This window comes from Oncorhynchus masou, chromosome 13 (assembly GCF_036934945.1).
Source record: "Oncorhynchus masou masou isolate Uvic2021 chromosome 13, UVic_Omas_1.1, whole genome shotgun sequence".
Classification (NCBI taxonomy): Eukaryota; Metazoa; Chordata; class Actinopteri; order Salmoniformes; family Salmonidae; genus Oncorhynchus; species Oncorhynchus masou.
Window position 1 is genome coordinate 53,519,484 of NC_088224.1, and position 19,181 is coordinate 53,538,664.

Below are 19,181 nucleotides of genomic sequence, written 5' to 3' on the forward strand. Positions count from 1 at the left end.
TATACTTACAAACAATAGTATGCATAGATGAACGTGGTACCTTCAGGCGTTTGGAAATTGCTCCCAAGGATGAACCAGACTTGTGGAGGTCTACCATTTTTTTCTGAGGTCTTGGATGATTGCTTTGATTTTCCCATGATGTCAAGCAAAGATGCACTGAGTTTGAAGGTAGGCCTTGAAATACATCCATAGGTACACCTCCAATAGACTCAAATGATGTCAATTAGCCAATCAGAAGCTTCTAAAGCCATGACATCATTTCTGGAATTTTCCAAGCTGTTTAAAGGCACAGTCATCTTAGTGTAGGTAAACTTCTGACCCACTGAAATTGTGATAGAGTGAATTCTAAGTGAAATAATCTGTCTGTAAACAATTGTTTTGAAAAATTACTTGTGTAATGCACAAAGTAGATGTCCTAACTGACTTGCCAAACTATAGTTTGTTGACAAGAAATTTGTGGAGTGGTTGAAAACGAGTTTTAATGACTCCAACCTAAGTGTATGTACACGTCCGACTTCAACTGTATATTTGCACAAACATTTTTTATGGGCATAAACATAGAATTACATATATATTGTGTTTGACTAAAAACCAGGGCTTGAATTGAGTGAGGGTAGCACATACCCTTTGTTAAAGAAAAGGGCAAAAATTAAATCTATTGGTTGCTGTATATTTTGAAATAAATACATAAAACGTATCCAGATTATATCAAGCGTTCTTATCAGAACTCAGGATAAGACCCAGATGCAGACAGTTAGAGTCACCTATGTTTATTGACCCAAACAGGGGGAAGGCAAAAGACAGGTCAAAGGCAGGCAGATGTCCATAATCCAGGGCAGATTCAATAAGGTACAGAACAGCAGACAGTCTCGGGGTCAGGATAGGCAGCGGTTCGTAAACGGGTCAGAGTCAGGCAGGTACAGAACGGCAGGCAGGCTCGGGGTCAGGGCAGGCAGAATGGTCAGAACAAGAGAAACTAGGCAACAGAACTTGATAAAGCAGGGAGACGGGAAACCACGCTGGTAAGACCTGACATGACAAGAGTAACTGGCAACAGACAGAGAACACATGTATAAATACACTGGGGATAATGAGGAACATGGGCGACACCTGGTGGGGGTGGAGACAAGCACAAAGACAGGTGAAACAGATCAGGGTGTGACAGTTCTATAACAATAGTTAACTTGTGATGTTTTTATGGTATAAACAAGCTCTAATGCCTGCAAAAGACATGACTCCGATGCATATGGGAATATATTGATTCCCCTCTATGGACGATCTGAAGTTAAACTGGGGCCAATAATATTCCAGGAGATATAAACAATGTACTTTGCTATTCTATTCATATTAATTTACCTTTTCTCTTTCTGAAAATAGATTTAAACACAGGCAGCTTTTAGGGAAGCACATTTGTTGTTTGGTTATACAACGGACGAGTAGCCAGCAGTTGAAGCTTACATTTTTCTGCGTCGGTAGAGCCTCTGTCTGGGTGTAAAGGTAACTTTTGAAAGTGCCATGCTTAGATTCATAAGGATGTTTAAGATGCAATTATTTGCAAACCACATTGCAAACAAGACACTCTGGCTTGACATCGAGAAATATGGTAAGAATGCCTATTTCTCTGTCCATTACTCCCTAAAACTTCTATTTCCATTATCCATCTTTCTTGAGACTTTCTCAGCTCAAAATTATCTTGATTGCAAACTGTTATCCCCCAATCCACACACAAAGAAATATAAAAACGAATTTAATAGAGACATTGGTGATTTTATCAATATAATCAGAAAGAAAATATTAGGTTGTTATATTTACATTGAACTGATATAGCCCACTAACCAGATGTGTTAAAAATCGGCAGATTTTTGTCTCGCCTAGGGCTGCAGAACATACAGGTCCGGCCGAGACCCATGTTTCTGATGTGTGATGGTACGCAGATTGTGTTCCTCCATACAATACCAGCCTCACTTGGCCATGTCTAATTCAATAGCAAAATATAATGCAATTTTTTAAATACAAATGTAGCTTTCCCAACAGGAAGAAAGTACAATCAAAATAACATGCCCTGGGTATAACAATGACCTCTCCTGGGAGCGCAGTTTGTTATGGACGACGACGACGCACAGTGTGACGAATTGGATTCCATATCACATGCTCGCCTAATTTGAAACATGAGAGAGAGAGAGAGAGAACAGGCGTGCCATTATGTAAAACCTATCCTTCCTTGAGGTCACAACGGCTGCGTTTACATTAACAGTCACATATTTTATTCCACCAAATAATATTTTGACCAATCACATAAGATCTTTTCACATTAGATATTTTTCAGAGCTGATCTGATTGGTCAAAAGACCAATTAGTGAAAAAAGACCAGAATTGGGCTGCCTGTCTAAACACAGCCATAATGACCCCTTGGGTTTAGGTAGGTATGTGATATGTAAGAACTGTAGGGAAATGCCAGACACATTGGCTGCGTTTACACAGGCAGCCAAATTCTGATTATTTTTCCCACTTATTGGTCTTTTGAAAAAAAAGATCAGCTATTTTGTTAATAATAACAACAATCAATCCCACAGTTGTGTCAAATTGGCTGGATGTCCTTTGGGTTGCCCATTCACCCTCTGAATGACACACCTACACAATCCATTTCTCTGTCTCCCCTTCAGCTACATTGATTGAAGTGGATTTGACCATTTCACCTGGTCAGTCTATGTCGTGGAAAGAGCAGGTGTTCTAAATGTTTTGTATACTCAGTGTATATCTCAATATACAGTTCTGAGGAATTAGAGGGGGTTGTGGGTTAGCTGGTACAATATGGTTTTGGGATTTTACTATGTCTGTACACCTGGTTGGTGATTGGCAAATATTAATTGTACACAGAAAGAGGCAGATATTAATGGAAACCTTGAATATTACTACCTGAGAAATTAAAGGAGTGAGAATTAACTAATTGAGGAGTAATGGTCAGAGATTATGAGTGCCAGAAGTTTGGGTTAAAGGTAAGAATAGTTGGGTTTACAGCAGGTAGTTCTTGATCATGTGACTGTATAAGGCTGCATTTACACAGGCATCCTAATGCTGTGGGGCAGCAGGGTAGCCTAGTGGTTAGAGCGTTGGGCTAGTAACCAGAAGGTTGCAAGTTCAAATACCCAAGCCGACAATGTATGTCATTCTGCCCCTGAATATGCAGTTAACCCACTATTCCTAGGCCATCATTGAAAATAAGAATTTGTTCTTAACTGACTTGCCTAGTTAAATAAAGGTAAAAAAAGTTTTAATCTTCCACTAATTGGTCTTGTAACTCTGTGTTGTCTGTTCACACTGCTATGCTTTATCTTGGCCAGGTCACAGTTGCAAATGAGAACTTGTTCTCAACTAGCCTACCTGGTAAAATAAAGATCAGCTCTTTTGTCAATAACTACACTGTCTTAACACAGCCGAAAGGCTGTTTCTTGAAAGCTCTCTTACCAGGTTCAACTAATTCATGATTGTTTAGATACTGATATTAAATTAATGGGTTTGGCTCGTTTGAAAATCATAAATGTACCATTAACACGTTATACCCTTGGGGCCACACAACACAAAGTGTGAATACTATGGTAGTGCCCTGACTTGTGCAATAGCACCCCCCTGTGGCTGGCCAACTCACACCAAACACAGTAAAATACTTCAAGGTAGCAGCTACTCTTTGCTGGGTTCCAGCCAAATTAAGGCTGTTTATACAAGTTTAAAGACATTACAATACATTCACAGATGTCACAACACACCGTTTGCCCTTAGGCCCCTACTCCACAACTACCACATATCTACAGTACAAGACCCATGTATACGTGTGTGTATGCATGTGCCTATGTTGGTGTTGCTTCAGTCCCCTTCCATGAGGTGTTTTATGTTTTTAAAATCTCATTTTACTGCTTGCATGAGTTAATTGATGTGGAATAGCGTTCCACTAGGTGGTTTCCCGTTTCATACATAGGCTTGCTACCTCCGTGATCAAGGAAGCCACCTCAAGCCTATAATCCTCGACAAGTGAACAATTTCTGTATTGTAACTCCCGAGTGATCCGGTTTGTTCTGAAACAAAGTGTAGTAGATACAGCGTTGGAACCGTTCATTTATTTCCCCAAAGAGAGCTCCATTGCAAAACTCATCTGGTACCAATTTCGTTAGCTTGATGGCTAGCAGTTCAGCATCTCTGTCAAGTAGAGTTCAACCGGTCTGTTAAACGGGATTCCGGGACAGGAAATAGCGGTCCCAGCTGTTTAAAGCTAACCGCGTCTCGGAATCCACGCAAAAACGAGTTCTGTATTGGTTCTGTCAAGACAACTGGGAACTCGGGGGAACACGAGGTCAAATCATGTCAATGATCTTCAGTTCAGAAAGACTTTTCCGACTTGGAATTCCGAGTTGGATGACAAATTATTTTGAACTTTCCTAGTCGGAGCTAGTCTCGTCGTAATATTTATTTCTAGCTTTAAAAAAAATAAATCCACAACAAGAATTGGAAGGGATGATTAGTGCATGTGTCAGGTTGTGTTTCAAACTGCTTTGCTTTTTGGCACCAATATATGAAATCTCTCAAAGCAGTAAGGTGCAATGGAAGAACCAGAAACATGTGAGGCCTTCCCACCAATCATTGTGGTTGACTCAGTGATTTACTGTGCGTGTCACCACATTACCCAGCTACATACCTCAGGATACATCATACAATGTTGTTTCTCAAGTGAAAGATGTTGAAATCAACTGTTGAGTCAAGTGTTTGTTACTCATGATAATTTACAGTAAACTGCCCATGTTCATACACAGTCAGCCCAATTGTGTTCTTTTGTCACCCATTGGTCTTCTGACCAATCAGATCAGCGCTGCAAAAGATCTGCTGTTATTGGTCAAAATACCAATTGGTATAAAACATATTGAATAGGGGTTACTAATCTCAGCCACAGCCTTTAAATTCTCTGCCAAGTGTTTGCATTGTAGTCCAAATATTTGGCACCCTCTTAAGTTGACCATGTCATCGGAACAAATGATAAACAATGATTTATTATTTTAAGAAAGTTGAAATTTTGATATAGCCTCAAAAAAAAATAATAAAAAGGAATAAATGGCTAAATAGTTACCATTTCTGCCTAGTTATCCTCCCCTGCATCCAGTCCTAGGCCCTCTCACTCTGCCCAATGCCCCAGACCACAGGCCCTAGGAGGAGTAGCTGTCAGACTCAAACAGTTTGATGACTATGGCCTCCTCTGGCTGGAGCCTCAGTGTTTCCAGGGAGGTGCCGCCCAGGCGGTCCATCCCTGTGCTGGTCACAAACACCCCAGCAGTGGGAAGGCTGAGAGCCCATGCTGGGTCCAGGGCTTGGGCCTCAGGCCCAAGGTTGAGCAGCACCAGGAAGTGGACACAGCCCCAAGAGCGCAGGAAGGCTAGCACAGGGGCTGATGGGGGGTCCAGGGTGGAGTTGGAGTAGGGGGGGAGGGAGGTGGTGTTGAAGGGGAGAAAGGTGAAGCTCCCATAAAGGAGAGATTCTTCTCTGAGGCGAGAGCCACTGAGGGAGCTGAACAGAGCCAAGGCAGAGCGTTTGAGCTTCCTCTGTTCCTGAAAGAAAGAACAGAGGTGTCATAAATGGAGGAACAGATCAAAGGAAAAATAGGCCTGTCTTTCCTACAACTTTCCTATAACCACTGAGCTCAGATATGGTCATACTGTGGGTATATGAAGACTAACAAATTTGATATTATTTTACTTAGAAAACTCACCCCAACAGAGTCGTTCAGTCCAATGGTCTTGTCTGCCTCACGTTCCCAGCTCATGTCTGCAGACGCATTCTTCACCACAGAAAGAAAACGATTCAATGGTGTTCCACTGTACTAAATCATGAGCACATCAGATGCAGGTAGTCTGTATTGCATCCCTAGGACTCGGGTCTCTTACCGGCGAATTAACTATTTCTTCTCCGTATTTGACAACAGGTGATCCAGGTAGTGTCATCATCAGAACCAGGAGTATTCTGTGCAACATCGGTGATGCTTCACCGCCCACCTGGCATCATACACACACACCATATTGATGTCATTTTGCCAATAAATAAGGAGTTGGACACCAGCCTATACTTTGTGATAGAATGAACAGAAAGAATGTCGGGTCATTACCGTCCAACTGGGCCAAAGTTCGCCGTGGGATGTCGACAGGTGTCTCTCCACAGCATTGGCCACTTCCTGTCTGGACAGGAGGTGATGCTCATGCGGCAGTAGTGACATCATAACCAGCTCCACCAATGAGCTGTTGACTGACGTGCTAGAGGTATTCAGGGCAGGTAGAGACTCTCCTGTTTGTTTCACCACTACAATCCTGCACAGATGACACACAGGTTTCATTCCAACTTCAACGACTTTGCTATAAAACATGAACTACATATTCCTCAATCCTAAACAGATTCCTCACATATATTAACCAATGTTAGTGACTAAAACAAAGATAGCCTTTTAACGAACACAGGTGTTTTTATTTTACCTTTATTTAACGAGGCAAGTCAGTTAAGAACAAATTCTTATTTTCAATGACGGCCTAGGAACAGTGGGTTAACTGCCTTGTTCAGGGGCAGAACGACAGATTTATACCTTGGTCAGCTCGGGGATTTGAACTTGCAACCTTCCAGTTACTAGTCCAACGCTTGTCTACCAGTATGCGAGTTGTGTATAATTTGTTCTGTACTGTATGTTAGAAGTGTTCGCAGTGCCACAGCACCTCTCATCATCTGATGTGCTGAACTCCTTGACCAGAACTCTCCACTCGGTCAGAGTCTAAAACGAACAGACGGCATGAATGGATAACATTCAGTTAAACATCTGTGCTGATAACGAATTAACTTTAAATAAATTGGTCTGGCTTTGATTGGATGGCAACCAAGTTTGCGCATTGCTCAACAGTCTGACCTTTTTGGAATATGCAGCATCTGTGTCACAGATCCCAAATCCTGCCACACCCTGTTCCAACCAGAATTGGAGTGCACACTGGGGGAAACAGAACAAGTATTAATACTCCATTAAAAAGTCTAACATTTGAAACCAAGATCTAGCCATTCTACTCATGGTGTCATGCAAGACCTATCCTACCTGTATTGAGCCAGTGAAGTCAGAGGGCACAGCAGAGTCGTTGCCTACTGAGTCTTTGGGTCCGAACAGATCCAGATCACAGAAGTCAAACACTACTTTGATGCCTAAAGGAGGGAGACCATGTGAATAGTGGATCAGAACATACTGTAAGTTAAGTGCATCTTTCAAGAGCTCTGGAAATGTCCGTGTGAGGATACAGGCTAGCTGGCCTCGGTTTAGGTCTGGCATTAGTCAACTTGTAAGGACCAGGGGCTCAATTGTGGTTTTAGAAGTGGGGGGGGCAATAACTTTTTCAGAATGTGAGGGGGGGGGGGGCATGTCCCCCAACCCCAGTGAAAGTTGTGCCCCTGGTAAGGGCAATGGGTTCTTGGGTACATACCTGCTTTGTGGCTCTCCATGAGCAGTTGTTGGATCTGAGGCACTGTACCCACTCGCTCATTAATCTTACTGAGATCCAGTGGGGACACGTCCTGGTGAAACAGCCCCTCCAGAAGCAGAGCCTTTACACCCAGGGACTTCAGGTATGGTAGCTGCTCACACACCACTGACCCACCAGAAGAATACCACAAAATTCAGAAACTAGCTTTACAGATATGACAAGTTACTTTTTGTAGCAGGTTAGGAGAATTTTCGCAGCAGCATAGCCGCGGGAAGTAGGGGTGTTGAGGGTGCTGTAGCACCCCCAGAATTGTATTTAATAAAATATTTTTCTCAATAGTAGTGTACTGGGTCTGTAGTCTTGTGTTTAGCGGACAATATATCTGTCTGTAGTGAGGACAAACAAGTTTTTATAGCAGGTCTGCAAGTTAGATTTTTTTGCAGCACCCCAAACAGAATTATGTGGACACTTGCTCATCTCATTCCAAAATCATGGGCATTAACATAGAGTTGGTCCACCCTTTGCTGCTATAACAGCCACCACTTCTGGGAAAGCTTTCCACTAGATGTTGGAACATTGCTGTAGGGACTTGCTTCCATTCAGTCACAAGAGCATTAGTGAGGTCGGCACTAATGTTGTGGCGATTAGGCCTGGCTCGCAGACGGCGTTCCAATTAATCCCAAAGGTGCTTGATGGGGTTGAGGTCAGGGCTCTGTGCAGGCCAGTCAAGTTCTTCCACACAGATCTCAACAAACCATTTCTGTATGGACCTCGCTTCTTGCACGGGGGAATTGTTATGCTGAAACAGGAAAGGGCCTACCCCAAACTGCAACAAATTTGGAAGCACAGAATCAACTAGAAAGTCATTGTATGCTGTAGGGTTAAGATTTCCCTTCACAGGAACTAAGGGGCCTGACCCAAACCATGAAAAACAGAGGATGTTTGGAACTCAGTAGGTAGTGTTGCACCCGAGGACAGAAATATTTTATGCAGTACGCGCTTCAGCACTCGGCAGTCCCGTTCTGTGAGCTTGGGTGACCTATCACTTCGTGGCTGAGCAGTTGATACTTCTGGACATTTCCGCTTCACAATAACTACAATTACAGTTGACCGGGGAAGCTCTAGCAGGCCAGAATTTTGATGAACTGGCTTGTTGGAAAGCTAGCATCCTATGGACAGTGCCATGTTGAAGGTCACTGAGCTCTTCAGTAAGGCCATTCTGCCAATGTTTGTCTATGGGGATTGCATGGCTGTGTTTCATACACCTGTCAGCAACGAGTGTGGCTGAAATAACCAAACCCATTAATTTGTGTCCACATACTTGTATAAATAGTGTATATCAGTAGAATTAATCCGTGTATATCAATTTTGGATTAATTTATTTCTACCGATGCCTTATATAAACGTTTAAGATTGCATTGTCATTTTTAGTGCATTAAATAAAGTGCTTGAACTGAAGGCGCTACTTTACATTGTGTAGACAGAGTAGTCTATATAGTGCAGCTATTGTATTCTTGGGTGTTTAAGTCGCCTGACCGCCCTATTCCTTTAACTCACCGTTGATACCATCTGGCACCTCGTTCTGGGCGTCCATGAGCAGTATGGGCTGTAGGCGGTAAAACAGCGCCCTCTGCCACCACAGTAGCGGCGGTGCGACCGGCCGAGGGCTCTGCACTATGGTGGCGACAGAGGCGCCCAGCAAGGCCAGCCAACCCAGCCAGAAGACCACCACCAGGCGGGAGCGTATTTTCCTCCACCCCGGGCCCCCGGCTTCGAGCTCCAGCTGTTCCTTGGACATGGGCTGCCATTTCGGCGTCTCTGGTTCGGGGTCCGTGATTAGCAGTGGGACCGTCTCAGAGCCGCCCAGACTGCCCGACATCCCAGAGCCCGCTGCTGTGCTGCCATAGCCACCATCCATGTTCAATTGAATTCCAATTCGGCTACTGCAGTGTCAATTACAGATATTTAGAAAAATGCCATAATCCAATATTATTTACATACAACGAAACTATCAAATAGTTGATAGTCCTACAACTAGGCTACAATTCATTACAAGTTTTTTCAGGTATGTCCTGACAGTGACCCTGTCGCCTCTTAACGTGGCGGGTGAGTGCACACACTTCCATGGCATCTTGAAAAATTCCAACCATGCGCTAAAAAAACAAAACAATTAGCCAATGTACCTTGTCAATTTGAATTCTAACTCCATCCATTAGCTACATTTACCAAAGTTTAATTTAACCAATATTGATCAGATGAAATAAGACAATTCCTGGGCTACGATCTATTTTCCTGTACAAAGCAATAGTCTGACCACGTGACAAGCAAAACGCAATTTCCCTACATCAATGGCACAATTGTAATTTTTAAAAAGATTAATACGTAAAATGACCTACCCTTGGCGCTCACATGTCACACCCACGTTTGTGAATAATTTGCTAAATGTCATGTTCAAGGCATAAAATGCTGAATTATGTTATCTAGAATATTGATCGATTTATAGAAAATCTTGGCTATTTAATTACATCGCATCATTTCTTGTTACAAAAGGCATAAACTGCTAGTAAACATTGTGGCAACCAACACCAGACTGACATCCAACCCTGTGAGTTTGATGGCTAATAAAATGTGGTTAAAAAGAGGTTCCCATTATCACAATACATTGGTATTTCTATTACTGTTGAAAAGAGTCTTGCAAGATTTTGGTGCTGAGAAATACACACCAGAGTAAAGTGACAATCCGCATCGGTCTCCCCGAATATCTGTCAAATCCAATGCAACGATCTCTAAAAGCATCATAACGCACCTGATATCTGGCAACAGTCTGGTCTTTGAGCTCTTGTCTTTCTACTGTTCTTTTTAGTATTTATCCTCTTCTGCTGCATGTGCTTTCTGCAGACCAGTTCTATCCAGTTGGTTGTGTTTATTTTATTTTATGCCTGTTAGTGTTTAAGGGGTATGGAGGTGAGAGGGACACTGTGTCTGTCAAATGAAATGTTACGCCCGGAGCAATTAGGGTGGAGGTGTTGAGTCTTGACACACCCTGACAACACATTCCTGAGAACCCGTGTTCAACGGGTCTGAGGCCTTGTTAGGGCTTCATTAGAGCAAGGGCTCCCTACTTCGTTTATAACACTGTGTCAAACACGTTCCACGGAGGGCTGAGTGTCTGCAGGTTTTTGCTCCCCCTGTTGAACTTGATTGATTAATTAAGGTCACTGATTAGTAAAGAACTCCCCTCACCTGGTTGTCTAGGTCTTAATTGAAAGGAAAAACCCGCTTTCGACGCCCCTGGTTGAGATGCATACAGCTGGCCAAAAGACAGTTCTGGAACGATATCAATGGGTCGTTATGGAACTGTCTTGTATTCTTCTCCCTTGGTCCATAGTCTAACCCTGTAGTGCTGTATCTTTCAAACATTTTAGGAGTAAGAGCCCACTCCGCTCTATCAAAAAAATCCCATTATGTCATTTTATTTCATTCACTTATTGCCCCTTGGGTCAGTTAAGGGCTTAAAATGCGATGCCCATACAGTCATCAAATCACTGACATACATTTGTGAAAGTCCTCATGGTAATCTGTTGCGCTCTTGGATCCCACTTCCTCCCGATTTCATAGGATTCACACAGACATGCCGCATACTAGCTCTTTTTGACCTCTGACCTCTGTCATGGAATACAGCTACTATGTCCACCCGTTTGGTGTGATCCGAAGGAGGAATAAAGTAACCGTACAGCAACAGAGAGCTTTGTAAGGCAGCACAATGACATGTAATCGAAAAGAAAAACGTGCTAACGGCAAAAACCCGCTTATTTTCAAAAGCAGAAGAACATTTTACATGTAGCTGTACTCCTTTACCTGACACACGGGTCTAAATCGTGTCTAACTGTGAGCGTCTGCGCTCCAAACTACAACAGGTTACAGTGTGTGTGCTAATAATCCCACAGCCCAGGTTATCCACTCACACACACATTCACACACCCTTGGACATATGATGTGGTGTCCATCATCGTCATGACACACATCTATTCCTGTCACCTATGGTCCCTCACAGGATTATGCAGATTATTTAGTGTAGGCCATGCCATCACAGGACACATGCATATCGGAGCCTTCACTGGTCTGCAATGGTTGAAGGGGTGTTTTTTTTCAATTGAATTTGATGCGGCAGTATGGAGTTGCACACTGCTTAAACATATCTGTTTGAGTTTGAAATGAAATAACATGATCAGCCTTATTCACAAGCTTCTCGTCTTGAAGAAAATGAACTACACAGGCAACTACACAGGCACTGTAAAGTGTAAAGTAAGAAAGTTAATAAATATATCTAATTATCATGTTTTTTAAAGAATAGTTTTGGAATATGTAATTCTTCCCTTACTGGAATAATGCTAACTTTGATATTCTCTAGTACAGTAGACTTGTTGATAGACAGTGCAAATGAGGAACAGAGAAGAGATGATTGGCTAAGGGCAGGCCCAGGTCACACCCCCTCCCACCATAGTTCTTTATTTAGCTCTTGACTGATTGCTCAGCTGAAAAGCGGAGGCCCCAATTCTAAATGGTCGCCATGGATACGCGAGGCTGAAGAATACATTTCCATGGATACGACTAGTTGGACTCTTCAGATCCTCCGATGTCCTGGAATGCGACGCGTCAATTACGTGTCAGGGGGGGAAAGTAACTTAGTTACTTTTGTAGTCCAGTTTGCGCTTATGTGTTTAGTGAGACAGTGCAAGAGCGTGCCCTCTATGTTTGGTCTTCTCCTACCATCGGTTCCAGAGATCTGAAGGGCGTTACAAACTTCTGATATGCAGAGATGACACAGTCTCTTCTGCAAAGGAAAAAGAGAAAAAGTTATGACAAATGATGAACATTTAATATAAACAATTACTCATTTATTCACACGGATCTAGGCCTCTGGTCACTTTTTGACCCCTTACTGGTGAGTCATGTGATTGAGTGACTTACTTGCTGGTGACTCCCCCCCCTGGTGGCAGGCCAGGTATGTCCTCAGAGACCAGAAACTTCATCACGTACAGCAGGTCAGGGTCCTTGTCCCGTGACTTTAGCAAGTTGATAATCTCTACACACACACAGACAGAGAGAAAGGGAGAGAGTTACGTAATGATCGGTCCCTGTTGTCAGAGGGGAGAATTAAGCTGCCATTGTCTCAGCGCTCTTGTTATTGTTATCAAGTTTCGTTTTGATGTGGTGTGATGCCATATTAATGTGAAAGCCTACTGTGAGTGAGGCCAAGCCAAGATGGTTTCGAGTCGCATAGTAAGCTTAATCGCAACTCAAGCCCATCGAAATACCTACCTTCCACTTTGGCTTCGAGGATCGTCTCTAGCTCGGCCTCTTTTTGTAGGGCCTCTTGTGACACCTGGGGTGCACCAGGGAAGGTCACGATGATGATGCTCATGTTGTCCAAACTACCCTGTGGGGGGCGACAAAGAGGCAGTGCAGGAATAATGCCTTTGCTGGATATAGGCACAGTTCTATGAGCTCTTGTAAGATAAGCATAAGCCAATATTTTATATGAATAGGAAACATTGTTGGCGTATGATTCATTTCAATAATGTCATTTGTTACCCCAAACATTGAAAAGCTAAATGAAATGTCATGGGGGAGAAAAAGCTGTCATATTGCTGCCACTATTGATGGTTTACTTGAGGAATTATGTGATGAGGAATATTCTTTGCATGGTTAATGATAATGTGAACCGAGAATAAAATAAGTGTCATTATGACATCACAATGGAGAACAGGACTGTGAAGTCTCAAAGTGCACTGTGTCATGTAAAAATATTTTCAGCTGGGAAGATTTGTACATGGCCCTGCAGGTGGAGGGAAACTGTGATGTCATAATTGTGTACTGACAGAGAGCAGAAGTTAGAATTTTGTAAACTGGTCACAATGGAACAGTGGGACGTAGAATTAAGAATTAGAATACCAGAATGGACATAAGTCGCTATGGATACTAAATGGCTAAAATATAACGATGGTCCAAAGTTCAGCCATGGTTTGCCAGTGCTGTGATAAGATATTGTGTAAAACAATGAATGTGAAGAATTTATCTGCACTGTATGTGTGTTAGCTAGCTAGCCAGCCAGTTTTAGAGGAGTGATTCCATTAATTAATATGCCAATATTCCATTCAAACAATGCAGTCAATCCACAGCCATACACTGGCTCAAATCAGTTGATGATAGATCTTATACAAGTTGTAAACTCAACAAGTACTGATATTGTATCATATAATAGCGCTCACAGCTTTCCCCAAAAACAAAATCTGAGACATTTGTGTCTGTTTACATATATTCTAGAGTCTATTCATGCGTTTGTATAAACCTGTATAAACAGTATTTATAATTATATGACAATATTTTAGGTTGACTATAATTCTATTACACAATTTATGAAACATCACGTCTTACATTTACATTCCTTCATAAGTAAAAGCAGGAAATGCATCACCTATGTCTCTACTGCCATTCATTCCAATTAGACTGGTTTTGGATTTCTCTCTGATCAAGATGGCTGCCATTTCACCCCATTCTGGACTTGTGATTGGTCATGACATAGCCTCTCTAGTAATTTAATAGGATCTCTATGGGGACTAATTGGTTATTGTGATGTCGTGTCACAGAGCTGAGAAGCTAGGTTCGCTGTGTGCTACAACAAAAACCCATCTAGCTGAAGTACAGACTCCAAGGAGGTAATTCTGTTCTGTTGCCATTGATAAAGTGAGGCTCTTCTTGGCCAGGTTAATAGGCCTTAGCTCCCAGCTGGTGTGGCCTTGAGACCCTGACAGTCTAACACACACACACACACACACTCACCCATAATCCACTGTGTTGCCCTCACCTCTGTCCCTCTCTCCCTCCCTCTATAGCTCCCTCTCATAATCCTGCTATTTAGAGGACAGGCACAGGTTGTGCCATTGTAAGTCCTAAGCAGACCTGAATAAGATAACTGCTTACATAATGCTTGGTACATTAGGTATGTATTGATGTAGGCCCTTCAACACACACCAGTGATGAGTGCCATCATGTACTCCCCTTTCACCAAGGTGGTGACCCTTGTGACCTAAATCATTAGAGCCCTATTTCTAAACTTTCTTGCCTAGCTAAAATATTAGAATCCTTGATTAATTCTCAGCTAAGATCTCTCTTATCTTTCAAATGTATTCTAAAATGTACATCAGTCAGGTTTAAGACCAGGTCATAGCACCATCTCTGCTGCAACCCTAGTTATAAATGATGTGGTTAACTATATGGATAAAAGGCAACAATGTGCTGCCCTATTCACTGACCTGTCAAATGCTTTCGATACTATTGATCACTCACAACTAATTCGGAGGCTTACCTCAATTGTCCGAGACCAGGCTGCATGTAACCGGTTTAAAAATGAAATGATATATAGAACTCAATATGTATCTACTGATGGTGTTAAATGAGGTTTTCTGGATATTACGAAAGGTGTCTTGCAGGAGTCAATTCTGGGTTGTGTACTTTTATCTGTTTACGTTAACAAGATCAACTTGTCTGTTAAAAAAAAAAGTGTTACCTGCACTGTATACCGATGTTGTGTTTGCTATTACCCCCGCGGTTGACCAGGCCCACTCTGAACTACAGTCTGCCTTCATTGTATTACAGAATAACTTTATTGACCTGAAATTAGTATCGAGTGCAGGTAAAACAAAGTATATATTGTTCTCTACACTCTCAGAAAAAAGGTGCTATCTAGATCCTAAAAGGGTTCTTCGGTTGTCCCCATAGGATAAACTCTTTGAAAAACCCTTTTTAGTTCCAGGTAGAACCCTTTTTAGTTCCATGTAGAACCTTTTACACAGAGGGTTCTACCTGGAACCAAAAAGGGTTCTCCTATGGGGACAGCCGAATAACATTTGTGGACCCCTTTTGTGTAAAGTGCATAAAAATAACTGATGATTTAAGAACATGTACTTTAGGTGGTGTCCATATTGATCGTGTCCCTTAGAAATATCTGGGCACCTGGATAGATGAAATGATGTCTTTTAAAAAGCATATTGATGAGTTAGTTAGGACGCTGAGAATAAAAGTGGTCTTCTTCGACAGAAATGGGTCCTGCCTCTTTGGCTAAATAGTAGAAAGCAGAACATTCAGTCTAAGTTCCTTTGGGTCCTAGAGTATTGCGACATCATCGAGATGAACACAGCTGCCACTTCATTAAAGCCGTTAGATGCAGTTTGTCATGACACACTGAGCTTTATGACGGCCGACAATTTTAGCACTCATCATTGCATTCTCTACCAGAAAGTCGGTTGGCCCTCTGTGATGTCATCACTGCATTCTCTACCAGAAAGTCGGTTGGCCCTCTGTGATGTTATCACTGCATTCTCTACCAGAAAGTCGGTTGGCCCTCTGTGATGTCATCACTGCATTCTCTACCAGAAAGTCGGTTGGCCCTCTGTGATGTCATCACTGCATTCTCTACCAGAAAGTCGGTTGGCCCTCTGTGATGTCATCACTGCATTCTCTACCAGAAAGTCGGTTGGCCCTCTGTGATGTCACGTAGGTTCATGTTTTCATTTAAAAAAGCCCTTTTCAATAAAAGGTCCCACTCTACCGGACATCATTACTCAACTTTAGACATTCGAGTTACCACCCCCAGGTCTCCTTTGGTCTCTACGGAGTTAGGTACATCTGCTTTTAGTCTTCTTACACCTCATTTGTGGAAGAATCTTGAGAATGTTCTTAAATTGGATGTGATGGTGCCTCTGGGGCAATTCAGAGAGCTGTTTGAGGATCTTATTACTGATCAATGTCTTGTTTTTTTATGACCGCAATTTTCTTTCTGCTTCCATTTTGTATTTATATTTTGATGTGTACATTTTCTGTCATTTATGTCATTCGGGGCTCCTCTGTAAAATAGACCTTTGTCTCAGTAGGACTCCATGATAAAATGAATCAAAAAAGTATCATCTTGAATCAAAGACAATATTTAGACTGTATTTAGAAAAATGGCCATTGCCTATCGAGGAGACTCCCTGCAGTGCAGCGTAAGTCACCTTGCTGTACCAACCTGGCTGTGTCCTGCTGTTAAATCCTCTGACTGATCTAAACACTGAGTATTGGAATGGTATTAGTCTCCAGGACTCCAGGAAGGGAGAGGACAGCCAAGGCCGTGGGGATGATATCACTGCCTGAAGATACTGCCAAAGTCCTCTTAACCCTCTCACCTCCAGCACCCTCTGACATTCCATACAATGTCCAGTTATGGTCATTGTTGCAGTTTACTCACTTTGGCAATTATTGAGTGTACCCCTTTTGAAGTTTATACTCTGGTCCTGCATATGTACCCATATAGAGAAGGCAGAGGTTTAGGATCAATGTGACTCTGCATGTAGTGGGATCTGATCATTTATACACTGACCTTATAGAGGCAGAGGTCAATGACCTGGTTGCAGATCTCCCTCAGGTCATCGCACACCTGCAGGCGACTGTGGACGAACGCACACAGCTCCTCGTTGCCGATGGCGTCCCACACTCCGTCACAAGCCACTATGAGGAACTCGTCTTGCGGGGACCTCTCCAGCTCGTACACCTCTGGCTCTGGGGAGACCAGCTGCTCAGTCTGGGACCTCCAGTCCACCTCCTTAAAGTCAAAGTCTCCCAGGGACCTGGACACAGCCAGGGAGCCGTTCACCCTATGCTGGGTCACCGAGCCGCCCGCGTTCTGTATCCGCTCCTTCTCCCTGGGGTTGAAGGGCTTGTGGTCCTCCGTGTAGAAGATGACCTGGCCGTCGCGGCAGAGGAGCGTCCGCGAGTCGCCACAGTTGACGAAGTAGACGTACTGCGGCGAGAGCATGACGGCGGCCGCCGTGGAGCCGCTGCGCTCCCAGCATTCCTGGCGCGTCAGTGTGTGCATGTGGCTGTCAATGGCCAGGAAGCCCTCGATGATCCCCTCCTTCACGTCGTCAGGGTCCTCCTCTGCCTTTACGCGCCCTGGAGGAGAGATCAATACGAGTTAACGACCTGGCCTATATGTGACAAATAAGCATAATTAGGTCTCGCTGCCTAAAATTGACATGCAGAAGTTAACTACAGTCTGGCAAACTACAGGATAACTACACATAGTTACAATACAATTCTTTGACCCCCAGCCTTACCAGCTTGGTTCTAGGGGACAAATGCCCACTGTGCCCTGCCAGAGCCCAAATCTCAGAGCTCAGATTGTGTTGTAGTCCTCTGAGGTGACTGTCTGTCTGTCTTGCTCTTGGCATTATTTTTAATTAAAGCCATGTAGGTTAGGATTAAACATTTGTCTTGAGTTAAGTAGCAGACACTGTAGGCTCAAGTGTCAGATTAAGTATCTCGTACTTCGGGCCAAGAATAAGGATCAAGAGGTTTTCAACAACAACAGCTGTCTGCCATGTTGTGCTACCATGTTTATGTTTAGAAAGTAAAACCAAGAGAGATAATGTCTTTGGTATTCAAGATCAAGATCACGCTCTCCCTCATACACCATGCACATAGCCTACAGCACAACGGCACCTTGTTATTGCTCAAATTGAAGACACCCATGCCTAAGACAAAGTTGTTCATTGATTTATCAAACAATATCTGTCTGTGGAACACACCCTGGAAATAGGTGTCGTAAAAAGCTTCCCTACTTGCCCAAATAAATGCTTGCACATATTCCCTTCAAGTGAAAATAAATTAGGCTGCCAACAATGATTATCCATCAGTTAGTCAAAGTGCGCGGCCCAATTTGGTACCTGTAGCGAGGATGTGTTGCAGCAGGTTATGGGAGCAGTACTGTGCCACCGTGTTGCCAGCGTGTCCATCAAACACTGCATAGTAGCCCCACTCCGCCAGCTCTCCTCCCATCTCCGGCATGCAGGTGTGGGCGTCCTCCATCTGCGCCCTCCAGCCCTGCATGCTGGCCGTTGCATAGTTCACCCCCCACTGAGACCTCCCCTCGGCCGTGTGCTTATCCAGGACGGGCCGGTCCAGGTAGACGCTCGGCCCGTTATCCTCATCACTGGAGTCCTCTTCGCTCCCCTCTTGGCCATCTCTCTGTCCCCCCTTAAAGAAGAAGGTGACCATCTTCTCTGTCTCCTTGGCTAGCTGGCGGAGGAAGGAGGGCACCTCCACGGTGCTGGCCCGCCTGGCTGTCCTCATGGTTCCTCGGAGGTGCCGCTTGAGTCTCTTTCCTGACCTGGCACTGGTCCTCTTGTTCCCCTCTCTCCTCCTTCTCCCAGTCTGTGTCCCCCGCAGCAGGTCCAGGGCAGTGGGTTTAGCTGGACACGCTGAGCAGGTGGACAATGTGTCAACTCCAGACTGTAGAGTTGTGTTCAGGTGGGCTTCACTAGATACTGGCAGAAATCGTGGTGTATGTGTCTGTATGGCGCCCACTCTCTCTCCTTCTCTTGTCTTTCTACCGCTCTTTCTCTCCTGTCCCTGGCCAGTGTTTGCCCTGTGATGCTATTGGCCTAAATCTATGATCACTGCCTCTCTCTCTCTGCTACTAGTTAATCTCCAACCTGCAAGGGATCTTAGATTAGCACTGCATGACCGAATGAACAGTATGGATTATGAGCCTGTCAGCGTTCCATAGCAGCACGGTGGACAGATAGAATGAGCTCTCCCAACTCTCTAATTAGATCCCTGAAGTATATGTTCAGAACTGTTAGCAATTTATTCACTGAA

At 43.5% G+C, this 19,181-nt stretch overlaps 2 protein-coding genes across 2 annotated transcripts; both read right to left on the minus strand.

Moving 5' to 3' along the window:
• Positions 1 to 5,189: 5,189 nt before the first annotated feature.
• LOC135553352 (amino acid transporter heavy chain SLC3A2-like) lies at positions 5,190 to 9,933 on the minus strand. The gene is made up of 10 exons (XM_064985503.1): positions 9,881 to 9,933; positions 9,042 to 9,427; positions 7,485 to 7,649; positions 7,106 to 7,209; positions 6,926 to 7,003; positions 6,738 to 6,793; positions 6,143 to 6,341; positions 5,925 to 6,032; positions 5,750 to 5,818; positions 5,190 to 5,588 (listed from the first exon to the last, which is right to left on the minus strand). Exons 1-10 carry the CDS (start codon positions 9,931 to 9,933, stop codon positions 5,190 to 5,192), a joined length of 1,617 nt encoding a protein of 538 aa, XP_064841575.1.
• A 2,162-nt stretch (positions 9,934 to 12,095) lies between these two features.
• On the minus strand, positions 12,096 to 18,653 carry LOC135551489 (protein phosphatase 1A-like). The gene is made up of 6 exons (XM_064982703.1): positions 18,248 to 18,653; positions 16,903 to 17,474; positions 12,807 to 12,924; positions 12,456 to 12,570; positions 12,255 to 12,318; positions 12,096 to 12,125 (listed from the first exon to the last, which is right to left on the minus strand). Exons 1-6 carry the CDS (start codon positions 18,651 to 18,653, stop codon positions 12,096 to 12,098), a joined length of 1,305 nt encoding a protein of 434 aa, XP_064838775.1.
• Between the last annotated feature and the right edge of the window lie 528 nt (positions 18,654 to 19,181).

Bases quoted from the DNA above. Each gene is read 5' to 3' on its own strand.
- LOC135553352 (XM_064985503.1), bottom strand. From the start codon at position 9,933: ATGACATTTAGCAAATTATTCACAAACGTGGGTGTGACATGTGAGCGC. The intron at 6,342-6,737 runs GTGCTGTGGCAC...TCATCTGTGCAG, and splicing joins AGCACATCAGATGATGAGAG to GATTGTAGTGGTGAAACAAA. The intron at 6,033-6,142 runs GTAATGACCCGA...GTATGATGCCAG, and splicing joins AACTTTGGCCCAGTTGGACG to GTGGGCGGTGAAGCATCACC.
- LOC135551489 (XM_064982703.1), bottom strand. From the start codon at position 18,653: ATGAGGACAGCCAGGCGGGCCAGCACCGTGGAGGTGCCCTCCTTCCTC. The intron at 17,475-18,247 runs GTACCAAATTGG...TCTCTCCTCCAG, and splicing joins GCAACACATCCTCGCTACAG to GGCGCGTAAAGGCAGAGGAG. The intron at 12,925-16,902 runs GTCAGTGTATAA...CGCCCCCCACAG, and splicing joins TTGACCTCTGCCTCTATAAG to GGTAGTTTGGACAACATGAG.